At 50.6% G+C, this 12,898-nt stretch overlaps 2 protein-coding genes across 4 annotated transcripts; one reads left to right on the forward strand and one right to left on the reverse strand.

Annotated features, from left to right (window-relative positions):
- Positions 1-893: 893 nt before the first annotated feature.
- On the reverse strand, positions 894-8,776 carry GEMIN4 (gem nuclear organelle associated protein 4). Of its 3 annotated transcripts, none has more exons than XM_086359829.1 (2): positions 8,427-8,776; positions 894-4,277 (listed from the first exon to the last, which is right to left on the reverse strand). In XM_086359829.1, exons 1-2 carry the CDS (start codon positions 8,488-8,490, stop codon positions 1,108-1,110), a joined length of 3,234 nt encoding a protein of 1,077 aa, XP_086215955.1. In that variant the 5' UTR covers positions 8,491-8,776; the 3' UTR covers positions 894-1,107. The 3 variants fall into 3 exon arrangements, with proteins under 3 accessions (XP_086215955.1, XP_086215956.1, XP_086215957.1); XM_086359830.1 differs by lacking the exon at positions 8,427-8,776 and adding an exon at positions 7,917-7,947; XM_086359831.1 differs by lacking the exon at positions 8,427-8,776 and adding an exon at positions 6,800-7,947.
- LOC147352382 (diazepam-binding inhibitor-like 5) lies at positions 7,925-9,218 on the forward strand. The gene is made up of 2 exons (XM_086359860.1): positions 7,925-8,200; positions 8,775-9,218. The coding sequence occupies exons 1-2, from the start codon at positions 8,002-8,004 to the stop codon at positions 9,092-9,094; spliced, it is 519 nt and encodes a 172-aa protein (XP_086215986.1). The 5' UTR covers positions 7,925-8,001; the 3' UTR covers positions 9,095-9,218.
- The last annotated feature ends 3,680 nt before the right edge of the window (positions 9,219-12,898 follow it).

Genomic DNA, 12,898 nt, shown 5'->3' on the forward strand with positions numbered 1-12,898 from the left:
GATGTGTGAACGCTTTCAGCCTCTAGGAGGGCCTCGCTCATATCTCACTCTAAAGTGTTTCTGTAATTCATGGTGCCAAGGGTTCTCGACTTCACGCCCAGTGGTCACGTAACTTCAGGCCCTTTCTTCTCTTCTAGGTGAATCCCAACTAGGAGTCAGGAGGGTGGAAACCCGATTGTAGGCCACAGACAGAGCCAGCCCACTAACCTGAACCCGAATACTGCCTCACTATGATGGGGAGTATGGATCTGTCCTTCCTTGCCTCCCAATTAAACACCTCATCAGTCCTCCGAGTTCTGTAATACATCCTGGACAGCCTTAAATTTGCCTTTTCATGCCTCCACACACACCATCTTCCGCTCCCACGTTTTTCAAAACCATGACAACCCATCCTAGGCAGAAGATAAGTGCACCCATCCTTTGAACTCGTCCCTGCTGTGTTTACCAGTTTCAGTACAGCCCCTTAGGGACCCAGTGAATAGATGGAGTTAACATGGGGGGCAGAAGTTCTTAACTCAGGACACCCATTTTTCTGAGGTCACTGACCTACCCCCCAACATCTAATGTTCTTGGCCCAACCTCCTCCTTTTACAGTGGCTGCAGGCCTTGTGGGCACACAAATCAGTTGGCTAAGTGGTAGCAGAAAAAGAGTCCTTTTCCTAGGTCCTGCCCTTTCCAAGACACCACAAGAGTCTCTTAAGAGTTTCAGTGCAAAAGAACGCATGTGCCTTATAATCTGTCTACCTGAGTGTTTCACCTTTAGACTTATTTCTTGGGAGAAGCCAACGATGAACATGTTCCCCCTAGCTAAGAGATCAGGTCAAGCTGAGCCCAGTTTCAGAGTGTATTGAGGAGCCAAGACCACTGAGGAGAAAGACTCAAAACAGGCAAGGTGAAACTCAAAAAGAATTTTATTACAACCTGTATGTTACAAATACCTAAGAAACTATTTTCTTTACACTGTTATTGTCTTATTTTGGGGCTTGTGTACAATTCCACATGACTGGAAAGTTTCTGCTTCTCTGCTCCAGTCCCCATCCAGCCCGCCAAGCGGAGACCCGGCTGTTTTCTGACCCATGGATGTCAGAAGTTGCTGACCCATGGATGTCAGAAGTTGCTGATCTTCTGCAGGAGGGTTTGGCGCCGCTCCTCAGGGCTGATGTTCTCGGCGATGGACTTTAAGAAGCGCTGCTCGTTTACTTTCTGGAGCAAGGAGCTGACGGAAGGGTTGGTCTTGCTCAGGGTTTCGTAGCAGGTGAGGATCTCCAAGGCCAAGACATAGAGAGGTTCACAGACCTCCTGGTGGACCATGGCCATGATGTGCAGAACATGACAGAAGACCTGGGTATAGAAAAACAGGGTTTCCTGGGTCAGGTCCTGCTCTTGTCCTTGAGCCCAAGGGCCAACCGACTGTATCAACCGAACGGAGTCCAGGAGATTGGTCAGACTGTTGCAGAGGAGCTTGACCACATGGCTCCAGCCCTCCACAGGGAGCCAGTTACGGCAGCTCTGGCTGCAGAGAAACTGAAAAACTCTAAGCAAGAGGACAGAGAGCTGGAGCTCCTGGGCAAAGGGCTTCAGGTTGAGCAGAGGAACGAACTGTATATACTCCAGGCTGTAGGGGACGTGCAGGAGTTGCTTCTCCAACAGTCTCCGGGTCAGCTGGTGAAGGCACTGCCATTCTTGGGGGCTGCACCATGGCATGACCTGTACCAGGGCCACCAGGAAGCCCTTGCTGAACAACCTGACCTCCTCAGGGTTGCCCACGTCCACCACCAGGAGTGCGAGCATCTGCTCGGAGACGCTGCTGGAGATGGAGGAGCACTCCATCCAGGCCAGGAGGCCTGTGCCAGGCCCATACCCGGGGTGGGCCTGGGAGGTCCACTCGTCCTCAGAAAGCTTACAGATCTCAAAGAGCGTGGCTGGCACCTCGCACTTGAAGTGGCCCTCAAAGAAGCTCTTCAGTCTCAGGCCCACAGTCCAGTCTAGCTGCTCCAGCTTCCGGTGGAGCCAGGACAGCGACTTGACCCAGGTGTCTGGGGAGAAGGTGGCGGTGTTAGCTGAGACCACCTCACAGAGGAGCTCCAGGATGTGGATGGCCAGGTCCTTCCCGTCCAGCGGGAGACAGCGCTTCTCCTCGGGGAGCTGCCAGTATTTGCTGAAGCCATCAAGGAGCTGGCACAGGCTGAAGATGAGCGGGAACGGAGAGCAGGACTGCAGCCAGTATTCTTCCAGGTTTGTGCTCCCTTCCAGAGTCTGGACGAAGATCCTCAGACTGAGGTCCACCTCTTTGACCTCCAGCATCAAGAAAGGCAGGACGAACTCCTTTAGCACCTCATCCGGCTCGAGCAGAGCAGCGACTGGAATCCCTTGGGGCTTTGTAGGACTCACCAGGCAGCTCAAGAGCTCCAGAAACTGCTTCTCCTCCCGGGGTGTCGAGAGCTTGGTCCAGACCGTTTCTTTGAGGCAGGACACCACGAATGTGGTAGAGCGGTCTGGCCCCTGCTCTTCCATGAACCGGAGAGCGGGGAAGGCAGTGAGAATCTGAGCCAGGAACTTGTGGGTGCCGAGGTTGACCACAGCCATGCTGCACAACTTCTTCACCGTGATCTCTGGGTGCAGGATGACCAGGCGGGCCACGGAAGCAACAGCCTTAGCCAAGCCCTGTTCAGAGGCGCTCTGTGTGAGCTGGTTGAAAGTCGTGTTGAGGTCCTCCTGAAAGCCCTCCAAGTGAGCTAACAATTTCTCAGAGAGGCCCTTGCGCCCCCAGGAGAGCAGGACCCCCGAGAGGACTTTATTTTTATCTGGCAAAGAGAGGTGTGTGTAACACTCCAGGATCAAGTCGAACACCTGTTTGATCTGAGGTTCGGAGACAGCCCTGTCTATCGTGCTGACTTCCATCACCGTCTCCAGCAGCTTTAACACCAGGCCCGGCTCTCGGAAGAGAGCTCGGTTGTTGAGAAGGCAGGACAGCCACTCGTCCGAGAAGGCCCACTTCCTCTCGGAGGCAAAAATGTAGCACATTTCCACGTGGCGGTCCATCTTCTGCTCGATGATGGCCATGGCGATGGAGGCGGTGATGTCCTGCTCACCGCCCTTGCTCCTCACCACCCTGTTCGTCTTCCTCAGGAAGTCCCCCACGCACTCTGCCAGCTCGGAGACCACCTGCCTCTCCTCCTTGGCCAGGCTGGTGGTGTCCAGGTAGAGCTTCAGATTCTGGCTGAAGGAGGTCAGGCTGTCGCAGAGCCGGAAGCTGTCGTAGCTGGTCCCCTGGCTGCTGCTGAGCAAGGCCTGCAGCTCCTCCCCCCACTCCTGCAGCAGGCTGCGCAGGAACTCAAAGCCCACGAAGATGGTCTCGCTCGGCAGCCTGGCCAGGGAGGTCAGGCTGATGTCCCGCTCCGCCTCCTTCACCTTCTCTGCCAGCGCCTGCTGGTGATACGGGTTCTGGGTGTCCGAGTTCCACACGGAGATCACCGTGGCCAGCTTGTCCAGGTACACAGTCGCAGACACTTCCTGGGGGTCCTCCTCCATCAGCGCAAACACGGTCAGCATGTCAGCCAAGTTGGCTAAGGCGCAGCACTTCATCCCGGGGCACAGGATCCTGTCCTGGATTTGTTTCAGCCCCGTGAGCAGCATGGCCAGCAGGGGCATGGTTGGACACACATCTGGATCGGACTTGAACCTCTTCGGCGGGTGGGAGAAGTCATCGGAGGAGGACAGGTACTTGTGGGCCACTGTCCGGAACTGGGAGAGCAGGGGGTCCTGCTGATTGCCCTTGTGCTTCATCATTTCCCACCAGACGTCGAGGAAGAAGGCCACGTCCTTGGAAGAGGTGTCGATGGTCATGTGCTCCAAAAAGCGCTCTAGTTCCGCACGGCAGACAGTGGTGGGCAGGGCCATCAGGAGCTGGATAAAGAGTCCAGAGGCCTCCAGCGACTTGAGCAGCTCAAAGAGGACTGTGTGATTGATGGTGGGGATCATGTTGCCCACAGAGAAGAACACATCTTCCTGCCAGCGGGTTTCCATGTCGGAAGGGGTGATGGGGTAGGGCTGTAGCACCTTGGCCCAGATGATGATCAGCGCTTTCTTCTTCCAGGCGAAGGGCTGGGAGCAGGCTGTGGCGGAGGAGATCTCCCTCAGAGCCTCCACAATGGGCCGCCCAACGTGCTCCCAGTCAGACTTGGTCAGTTCAGCCAGCGCTTTGGGGCGGAACAGCTGCTCAGCCAGCAAGAAGCCCCCATGCAAGATAGTCATTTCCTCACAGATATTCAAAGGTCCTGTGAAGACAGAAGTCCAACAGGATAGAACGTGGTGAAAACATTTCCAGAACAGTAAGCAGAGGTTAGAGAGAGAGACAGCAGTTGGTTGTCATGATTAGGGCTGTCATGATTAGGGGTACAGATGATAAGGGTTCTGAGTGAGATTGGTGGGAGCAGGGAAAAAGGGGTGGCTCCAGGAGCCGCTGCAGAGCTGGAGTCAAAGGATTTACTTGAGGAATCCAAAAGGACTCCCAGCTCTCTAGAAGCTTCCCTGGTGGCTCAGTGGTAAAGAATCTGCCCGTTAATGCAGGAGACTTGGGTTCAGTCCCTCAGTCAGGAAGATTCCCTGGAGAAGGAAATGGCAGCCCATTCCAGTATTCTTGCTGGGAAATCCCATGGGCAGAGAAGCCTGGCAGGCTTACAGTCCAGGGGGTGTCACAAGAGTTGGACATGAGTTGGCGATTAAATAACAACAAAGCTCTCTAGCCTGCAACTGGGAAGACAACAGGCACCACTGGACACAGGGAACACAAGAAATGGGCTGGGAGGGAACACTGATCAGTTTTAGTCATTTGGAGTTTGAAGGCAGAACATTAGAGATGTCCTCCGGTCCGTCTAGTCAAGGCTATGGTTTTTCCTGTGGTCATGTACGGATGTGAGAGTTGGACTGTGAAGAAAGCTGAGTGCCGAAGAATTGATGCTTTTGAACTGTGGTGTTGGAAAAGACTCGAGAGTCCCTTGGACTGCAAGGAGATCCAACCAGTCCATTCTAAAGATCAGTCCTGAGTGTTCATTAGAAGGACTGATGTTGAAGCTGAGACTCCAATACTTTGGCCACCTCATGCGAAGACTTGACTCATTGGAAAAGACTCTGATGCTGGGAGGGATTGGGGGCAGGAGGAGAAGGGGACGACAGAGGATGAGATGGCTGGATGGCATCACCGACTCAATGGACATGAGTTTGAGTGAACTCTGGGAGTTGGTGATGGACAGGAAGGCCTGGCGTGCTGCGATTCATGGGGTCGCAAAGAGTCGGACACGACTGAGCGACTGAACTGACTGAATGGAAACAGAGGGCTGGAAAGTCAGCCTTGAAATGAGACTCAAGGAATCTGCCTGGAGGTGAGGCCATCCAGCAAACGATGGACCAGCAGAGGCTTTGGAGAGGAAGTGCTGAGAGAGAGAAAGAAAACACAAGGACAGGACCAAACTACAGCAGCCACCAAGTACGTACTGCAGGACACAACACTGAGCTTCTAAGTAACAACATAGACTAGGAGGGGCCTGGGCCAGGGCTGCGGGTACAGCAGCACTCAGACAAGTCCTGCCTCCCTACTTTTCTCTAAACATCTTGTCTTGCAAATGGATTTCAAATGGTCTGCCTTTTAAGGAAACAGTTCAATTCCTACATTTTTTCCATCAAAGAGAATAAGCCGCCAAGGGTCCTGGTTTCTTTTGTAGAAACCAAGAGGAAAATAGATAAAAAAGACTGCACTTGATTCAGAAGAGTCCTTCCTTCAGTGAGCCATGAATTGACATAGACTTAGCAAGGAAGGGGATGTTTAGACAGACATATATTAAATCCTAGCTCAGCCATTCAGAAGCAGTATCATCTTGGACAGATTACTTCTTTGAGCTTCCCTTCTGCATAAGTGGGCATAATACAGACTGCACATTATGACTGTGAGGGTCAAATATTAACAGTATATACTAGTCAAGCCCTTGGCATTGGGTCTGTGCCCATTGTTGACTCCCAAACCCATCTCTCAGGGCTGCTAAGGGTTAGATAAGATATAGCTACAATGAGTCTCACATGACTGAGCAACTGAACAACAATAAGAGTCAGGACAAAGAGCCGGAGACTTCCCTGGTGGTCCAGTGGTTACAACTCCAGGCTCCCAGTGCAGAGGGCCAGGCAGGGTTCAGTCCTGGTCAGGCAACTAGATCCCACATGCCCCAGCTAAACGATCTCCCATGTCACAACTAAGACTGGGTGCAACCAAAAAAGGAAAAAACCCCGATTAGGTGCTTGATGAACTCGGGTTCCCCCAAACCTTTCCACCGTTGGCGGAACTAGAATCTTGCCCCTATTCTTTGCCTTCCTCCAGCTCAGAAACATGACACAGAGCTCTCGAAGGTGTGTTTCCTTTACAGAAACTAAATCACTGTACAAACACTGCTCACTCTTTAATATTCCTGACTTCTCCCCTCTTTCTCAGGGCCAGTCCCTCGTGCCCCCAAGGACACAGCTTCTCCATCTTCATGGGCCAGGGTTCTATCCTGCCTTTTCCATTACGAGCATAAATCCACTGTTTTCTGCTGCAATCCACTGTTCCTGAGAGCATTCCTCCTGGCTGTGCAGTGGTGGAGGCAGACTCCCAGGAAGAGCTGGTTGCCGAGGAGTATCCCTGGGGGTTCTGGGCCTTCTTTCTGGCTCAGGCTGCTCTGCCAGGGTCCCCAAATAGGCTCCCTTTTGACTCTGTAAATTCAATTTTATTGCACTATCCGCTCAGTTGAGATGTTTGGAACTGGAAACTCACCTTCCAGGGACGTCTGTGTTACCTGAAGGAATAAGTCCCAGAAGCAGTTAATAGCTGGGCAAATCCCAAGTGTTTTATCACTTATGGTTAACTGGTGCTTGTGAGTGCCCACTCCTTATGTTGATTAGTGCTTACTCTGTACCAGGCACTGTGCTGGTTGGTATGCATATAAGATCTCTTTTGATGGTCACATCAACCTTTTGAGGACCATTCCTGTTTCAGATATGGGAACGTTAAGACTCAGAAGCATTTGCTCAGGACGTCAGAACTGCAAAGCAGTGGGGCTGGGAGAGAGATCACCGCAGTTGCAGGCTCCACACTCTTCCAACTCTACCCTCCCACCATGGAGCAGCTGGCTGGGGGCAGGGTCCAGAACATTCCTCTACAGCCTCCTAATACTGGCACACCTTAGGAAGCCTCACCCCAGCTCTTCCAGGACAGCCTCCAGGTCTCAGGCCCTTAAGAGCACGTCTGGCGGGAGGGGGCTGGCCCTGGGCAAGCAGCTGCATATTTATACCAGCTCCCCACTCCCTTCTCCGAGACCTGGCCTCTGAGTATTCAAGAGGCACGTGCCACCTCGGCTGCTGCAACCGGCGCCCACAACTGCTGGTCTGAAGAACGCTACTCTTGCGCAAAGGCACCAGGCTCGACCCTGTACACACGTGACCTCAGTGAAAAGTTGCCCAAACTCTGTGAAACGGATATGGTATTATCTCCTTCCATCCACGAGCACCTCAAGAGAGTCAGATACTTGCTCAAGAACTCAGCAGACGTTCAATGAATGAGACTGTCATGGATCCAAGCGGATTCTCCCAGGCGCTCCAGGAGCCCGGCCTTTTCCAAAGCACGTGCCCGAACCTGACAACTCTCGGGAACGCAAACTTCTTATCCGCTGGGCCCTTCACTAGGAAAGGGGCCTGGAGCTGGCCAGTGGCGGGCGGAGGAGTGGTGGGCTAGAGCCCGGCCTCCCGACGCCCGGTCTCCAGGGCACCCTCGCCTTCCCAACTCCCTCCCCGGTCCGGAGGCCTCACTGATTGCAGTCCCGCTCAGTACTGCCTGGTCACCGGTTGTGGGACGCGGCCCACGTGGGTCCGGGCCTGGGAAGCTGAACACCCACCTAGGTCCATGGCGGCGACTCCGGCGGCGGCGCGGGCCGCCCCTCCCTCTCCGCGCTGAGAGGGCGACGTAAGCGTCACGGCACAATGGGCGGCCCCGGGGGGCGGGACAATAGGCCGTGCCTCGGCCCCAGCCCGCAGTCTCAGCTCGGGCTTCTGGCGGTACAGACCCGGCCTCCGCCGCCCCGCGCGCAAGCGCGGTCCCGCCTAACCGCCGGCGGTGTCAGGACCGCCAGGCCCACAGCGCCCCCTACCGGCCGGAGTCCTCCCACCAAAGAACAGGCAGGTACCCGTGCTCCGCCCCTCCCTCTCCCCGGGCCCGCCCCCAAAGGACCGCCCACCCCCAGTCCCCGCCTCGCGCAGCCCGGAGTCTGTGCAACCCCCGTTTCCTGGGTTCCAGTTGGTCCTTCCCGTTAGCTCTGTCCTTGGCCTCGCATTCTCCAACATCCTGTAATCCGACCCCCGCCACTGTTCACTCTCACTAAATACCCCTCCCCAGGCTGCCCACTAACCTGCATGGACACACCACTCCCTGAGAGCCTTCCTCCCCCGCAGCGGGGCTCCTGTCCCACGCATGGGACCACAGCATTCTTTCTTCTGACAGCAGCAGTTGCTCCATTATTTTCTGGCATCACAAACACCTTTGAAATGTTAGTGATTGTCCTTCTTCGCAGAAAATGCACGGTGCGAGCCAGAACGCCTGTGTGGGAGATCTAATTCAAGAGGCCCCTGTTTGTAATCTGTACTGTAAGAAAACCCACGCATATCCTCTGTCCTTCCCTCACATTGTCTTGTCTCCCTTTCCCTCCTTCCCGGCCTTAATCACCAGCCTCGAATGTTTCTAACTCTCCATCCTCCAGCTTTTAGTGCCGGACACCACCTAGAAAGGGCAGAAGGGCCCAGCCTCAGCACCCCCATGTGCCAAGTGGAGTTTGAGATGGCCTGCGCTGCCATTAAGCAATTGAAGGGGCCGGTGAGCGATCAGGAGAAATTGTTGGTGTACAGCTATTACAAACAGGCCACCCAGGGCGACTGCAACATCCCGGCCCCACCTGCCACCGACCTGAAAGCCAAGGCCAAGTGGGAGGCATGGAATGAAAATAAAGGGATGTCCAAGATGGATGCCATGAGGATCTACATTGCCAAAGTGGAAGAACTAAAGAAAAATGAAGCTGGTTAGGGAGGAGAGTAGCAGGGCGGCTCTAGTAGGGAAGGAGGCACTTTAAAGACCTTTTGAGGACCAAAATGTCCTCAGGCTGTACCAACCACCGAGGCCGAGACCTCAATAAATCACTTTAACTGCACGATAGTGACTGCTGTTGCACAACTGATGAATGGTGTCTGTGATAAAAAGTGAGAGTCCTGGGGGGGAGGGTGGGGGTGGTATCCAAAATGTATGAAAAGGCTCTCTCCTTGAGGGGAAAGTTCTGTCGAAACTGGCTTTCTGTAGGATTGAGTTCCCAGCCTTCCTTTTCCCCAGAGCATATGCAGATATTCAGCAGAAGCAGAGGAGCTGGGGCAGAATCACGCTCTGACTTGAGGTCAGTGAGACGGATCTCCTGAAGTTCAGCCTCTGGGAAGGGGAGGGGGAGAAGGAGGGAAAGGAGTCTGAGGCCCCTTGTCTCTCCAGGGACTGTTGATTCACTATTAACCCAAAGCCTCTTGATGAAAGTTAAAGAGGAGAGTGAAAAAGTTGGCTTAAAGCTCAACATTCAGAAAACTAAGATCATGGCATATGGTCCCATCACTTCATGGGAAATAGATGGGGAAACAGTGGAAACAGTGTCAGACTTTGTTTTTTGGGGCTCCAAAATCACGGCAGATGGTGATTGCAGCCATGAAATTAAAAGATGCTTACTCCTTGGAAGTAAAGTTATGACCAACCTAGATAGCATATTCAAAAGCAGACATTACTTTGCCAACAAAGGTCCGTCTAGTCAAGGCTATGGTTTTTCCAGTGGTCATGTATGGATGTGAGAGTTGGACTATGAAAGTTGAGCGCTGAAGAATTGATGCTTTTGAACTGTGGTGTTGGAAAAGACTCTTGAGAGTCCCTTGGACTGCAAGGAGATCAGTCCTGGGTGTTCTTTGGAAGGAATGATGCTAAAGCTGAAACTCCAGTACTTTGGCCACCTCATTCGAAGAGTTGACTCATTGGAAAAGACCCTGATGCTGGGAGGGATTGGAGGCAGGAGGAGAAGGGGACGACAGAGGATGAGATGGCTGGATGGCATCACCGACTCGATGGACGTGAGTTTGAGTGAACTCTGAGAGTTGGTGATGGACAGGGAGGCCTGGCATGCTGCAATTCATGGGGTTGCAAAGAGTCAGACATGACTGAGCGACTAAACTGAACTGATAGGGTTGGGGGTGGGGGTGGGGCCTGGTCTTCCAAAAAGCTGAAGTCAAGTCCCACTACCAAAAGCCCCTACTGAACACAGGCCTGGTGAAGTTAATGTTTTGAGGGAAGTCACACTTTGCAATTGATGAATTGATGCATCACAACACAGCAGTTGAGAAACACTGGAATAGATGGTTTCAAAATCCCAGACTCTGAAAGACACATTTAAGACCATGCAACCAAATTTTTCTTGGGCCCAGTCCCTTAGCTAGCCTTGGTTTCTGCTTGGGGATGTTTGTGGGACAGTGTGTATACATATGTAAGTGGGATTTGTTTGGGGAGCACAACACATCCCTTGACCTGTGCTGGGACTAAGGCACCTAAGCTCAGCGTCTCTTCTTAGTGTTTTCATGGAGTCATCAATGCACAATGGTGCCCTTAGACAGGAGTGCTAAATGGTATTATTAAAGACATTCCAGAGAAGAAAGTCAGCTGTGGCATGGAATTTCCCAATACTCTCCTCAAACTATTTTCCTAGCTCATGATATCAGGCCAGCTCCAGTTCATGGAGGACTATTTAACAACAGAAGCAACAACCATAAAGAAGACTTCAAAGGGTAAAGGAAACCAGATCTGGCCAGGTATCTCCTTCAAGAACTTGTGTTCACATATTTTCAAAAAGTTGCTACAGACTAGCCGCATTACGTAACAATCACGTGTACTCAGGATACCACAGTGACTATAAAGGACTATTCCTCTTAACTATAAATTGGACAAGACCCAGGCTGTACAATGGTGCTGTTCTCTCTGCAAGATACTATGAACACATTTTGATGCTTTTAGGACCATGATTCACATTAAATGTGAATTAATAGTAAAAATAATAATAGAACACCTTGTTCCAAAATATGTTGTCAATTTAGGTGCTGTATTATATAGCCATACCATTCCGTAAATCATTATAAAACTCAATAAATTATAAGGACTCTAGACAACAACTGCAGCATACTTTTTTTTTTTAAGTAAGGTATGGTATACACAGTGTGCTAAAATTTGGGGAGAAAGGGAGAGAAAGAACATACATGTATGCTTAATGAGGAGAAAGGGGGTATGGGATTGATGGGGAGGAACAAGGCTTTTCAGTAAGTACCTTTTTATACTGTTTTTATTTTTGAACCACTGACTCTATTACCTTATAAAGAGGTCTGAGGCAAGGGTGCTTCTTTACTTCTCTTTAAAGACAGAGTAAATAAGTTTTCTACAGATTTCTCAAGGGTAAAGGAAAGCCAGCTTAGACCAAACTGAAATTTTCCATCAACTTCTATCATAAATTTCAGTGGACAAGGGGGAACGCTCCTGGAAACTCTGCTAGACCACAATGACATCATGGGTCAGGTGAGATAGGCAGAAAGTCACATTAAGGAGCACTGAAAGTCCCTAGCTTTGCTAATTCCATCCCAATGTCAGACAAATGGGGATTTCATACTAACTCTCCAGGCTAACCTGGGAGAACTCCCATATCACAGTCTCTCTGGATTTAAACCCGAGAGATTTGAACTTCAACTTAATATATTAGGACCACAACCCTGAAGGTCAAAAAAACAAAATCACTACTCTGAAAACACAACTCTGGAGAAACGGAGGAACTTTCCAATTTCATCTGTTTAAAAACACCAGTGTGGACAAAACCATCTTTAAACCTTTACATCCCCAGGGGAGGGAAAGTAATAACTTCTGGTTTAAAATTAGCAGCTGCCCTGTGCAGAAGTCTGCTGATAAAAGGTGAAAGTGGTAAAGTAAATGGTTTTAGCATGAATAAAATATTAAAGACTGCAACAAAGGAAAAAGACAGGCAATGAGAGAAATAAAAGAGGGCTGATATCATAAGGCTAAAATGTCCCAGACAGCTAAACAGCATTCAGTTCTCTTGTGCAGAGCTCAACATTCAAGAGAAAAAATTGGGGTAAGATAAAGAGGAATCTACCACCTGTTTAGTACTTACATAAACCACTTGTTTTACTATAACAATCTTAGAAGGCCACGTCAGGAACTTCCCTAGCGGTCCAGGGGCTAAGACCGCATACTTCCACTGCAGGGGGCGTGAGTTCCATCCTTGTCAGAGAACAAAGATGCCACATGCCTTGCAAAACAGAAAGCTACAACAAAGCAGTCTAACACACTGGGAAAAGTATAGTTTCTTTTCAGGAAAACAGTATTACTAGAGAGAACCATCAAGAATTACTTAATAATCCAACAAAAAATCTGAGAATGAATCATAGTCTAAAGAAGACAGATGAGGCATTTACTTGATTACTCAAAATTCAGATAATAATTTCCCTATGCATAGGAAAAAGGTGAACCAATTGAGGACAGGAGGAACAGTTTGGTTTGCATTGAAACTCACAATTGGTTTTAGAGGCTATGATTTACAAGTAATTTCATGTATATTGTGCAGGAACTGGTAACTTCTGAGTCAGTCCTTTCCAATCTCCTTAGTTTCTTCCCTAAAGTGTGAAACTGACCACCACGTTTAAATAATGATTCTTACAAATTGGTTGTAACAGCTTGACTTCAGAAGCACAATTTCCAAAAAACATTTCATAATAAAAATGCACAACTTGTTTCCAGTGATAAAAAGTGATT

The sequence above is a fragment of the Bos grunniens genome, chromosome 19, assembly GCF_055505025.1.
Source record: "Bos grunniens cultivar Pamir isolate PY7600 chromosome 19, Bosgru_T2T1.0, whole genome shotgun sequence".
NCBI lineage: Eukaryota > Metazoa > Chordata > Mammalia > Artiodactyla > Bovidae > Bos > Bos grunniens.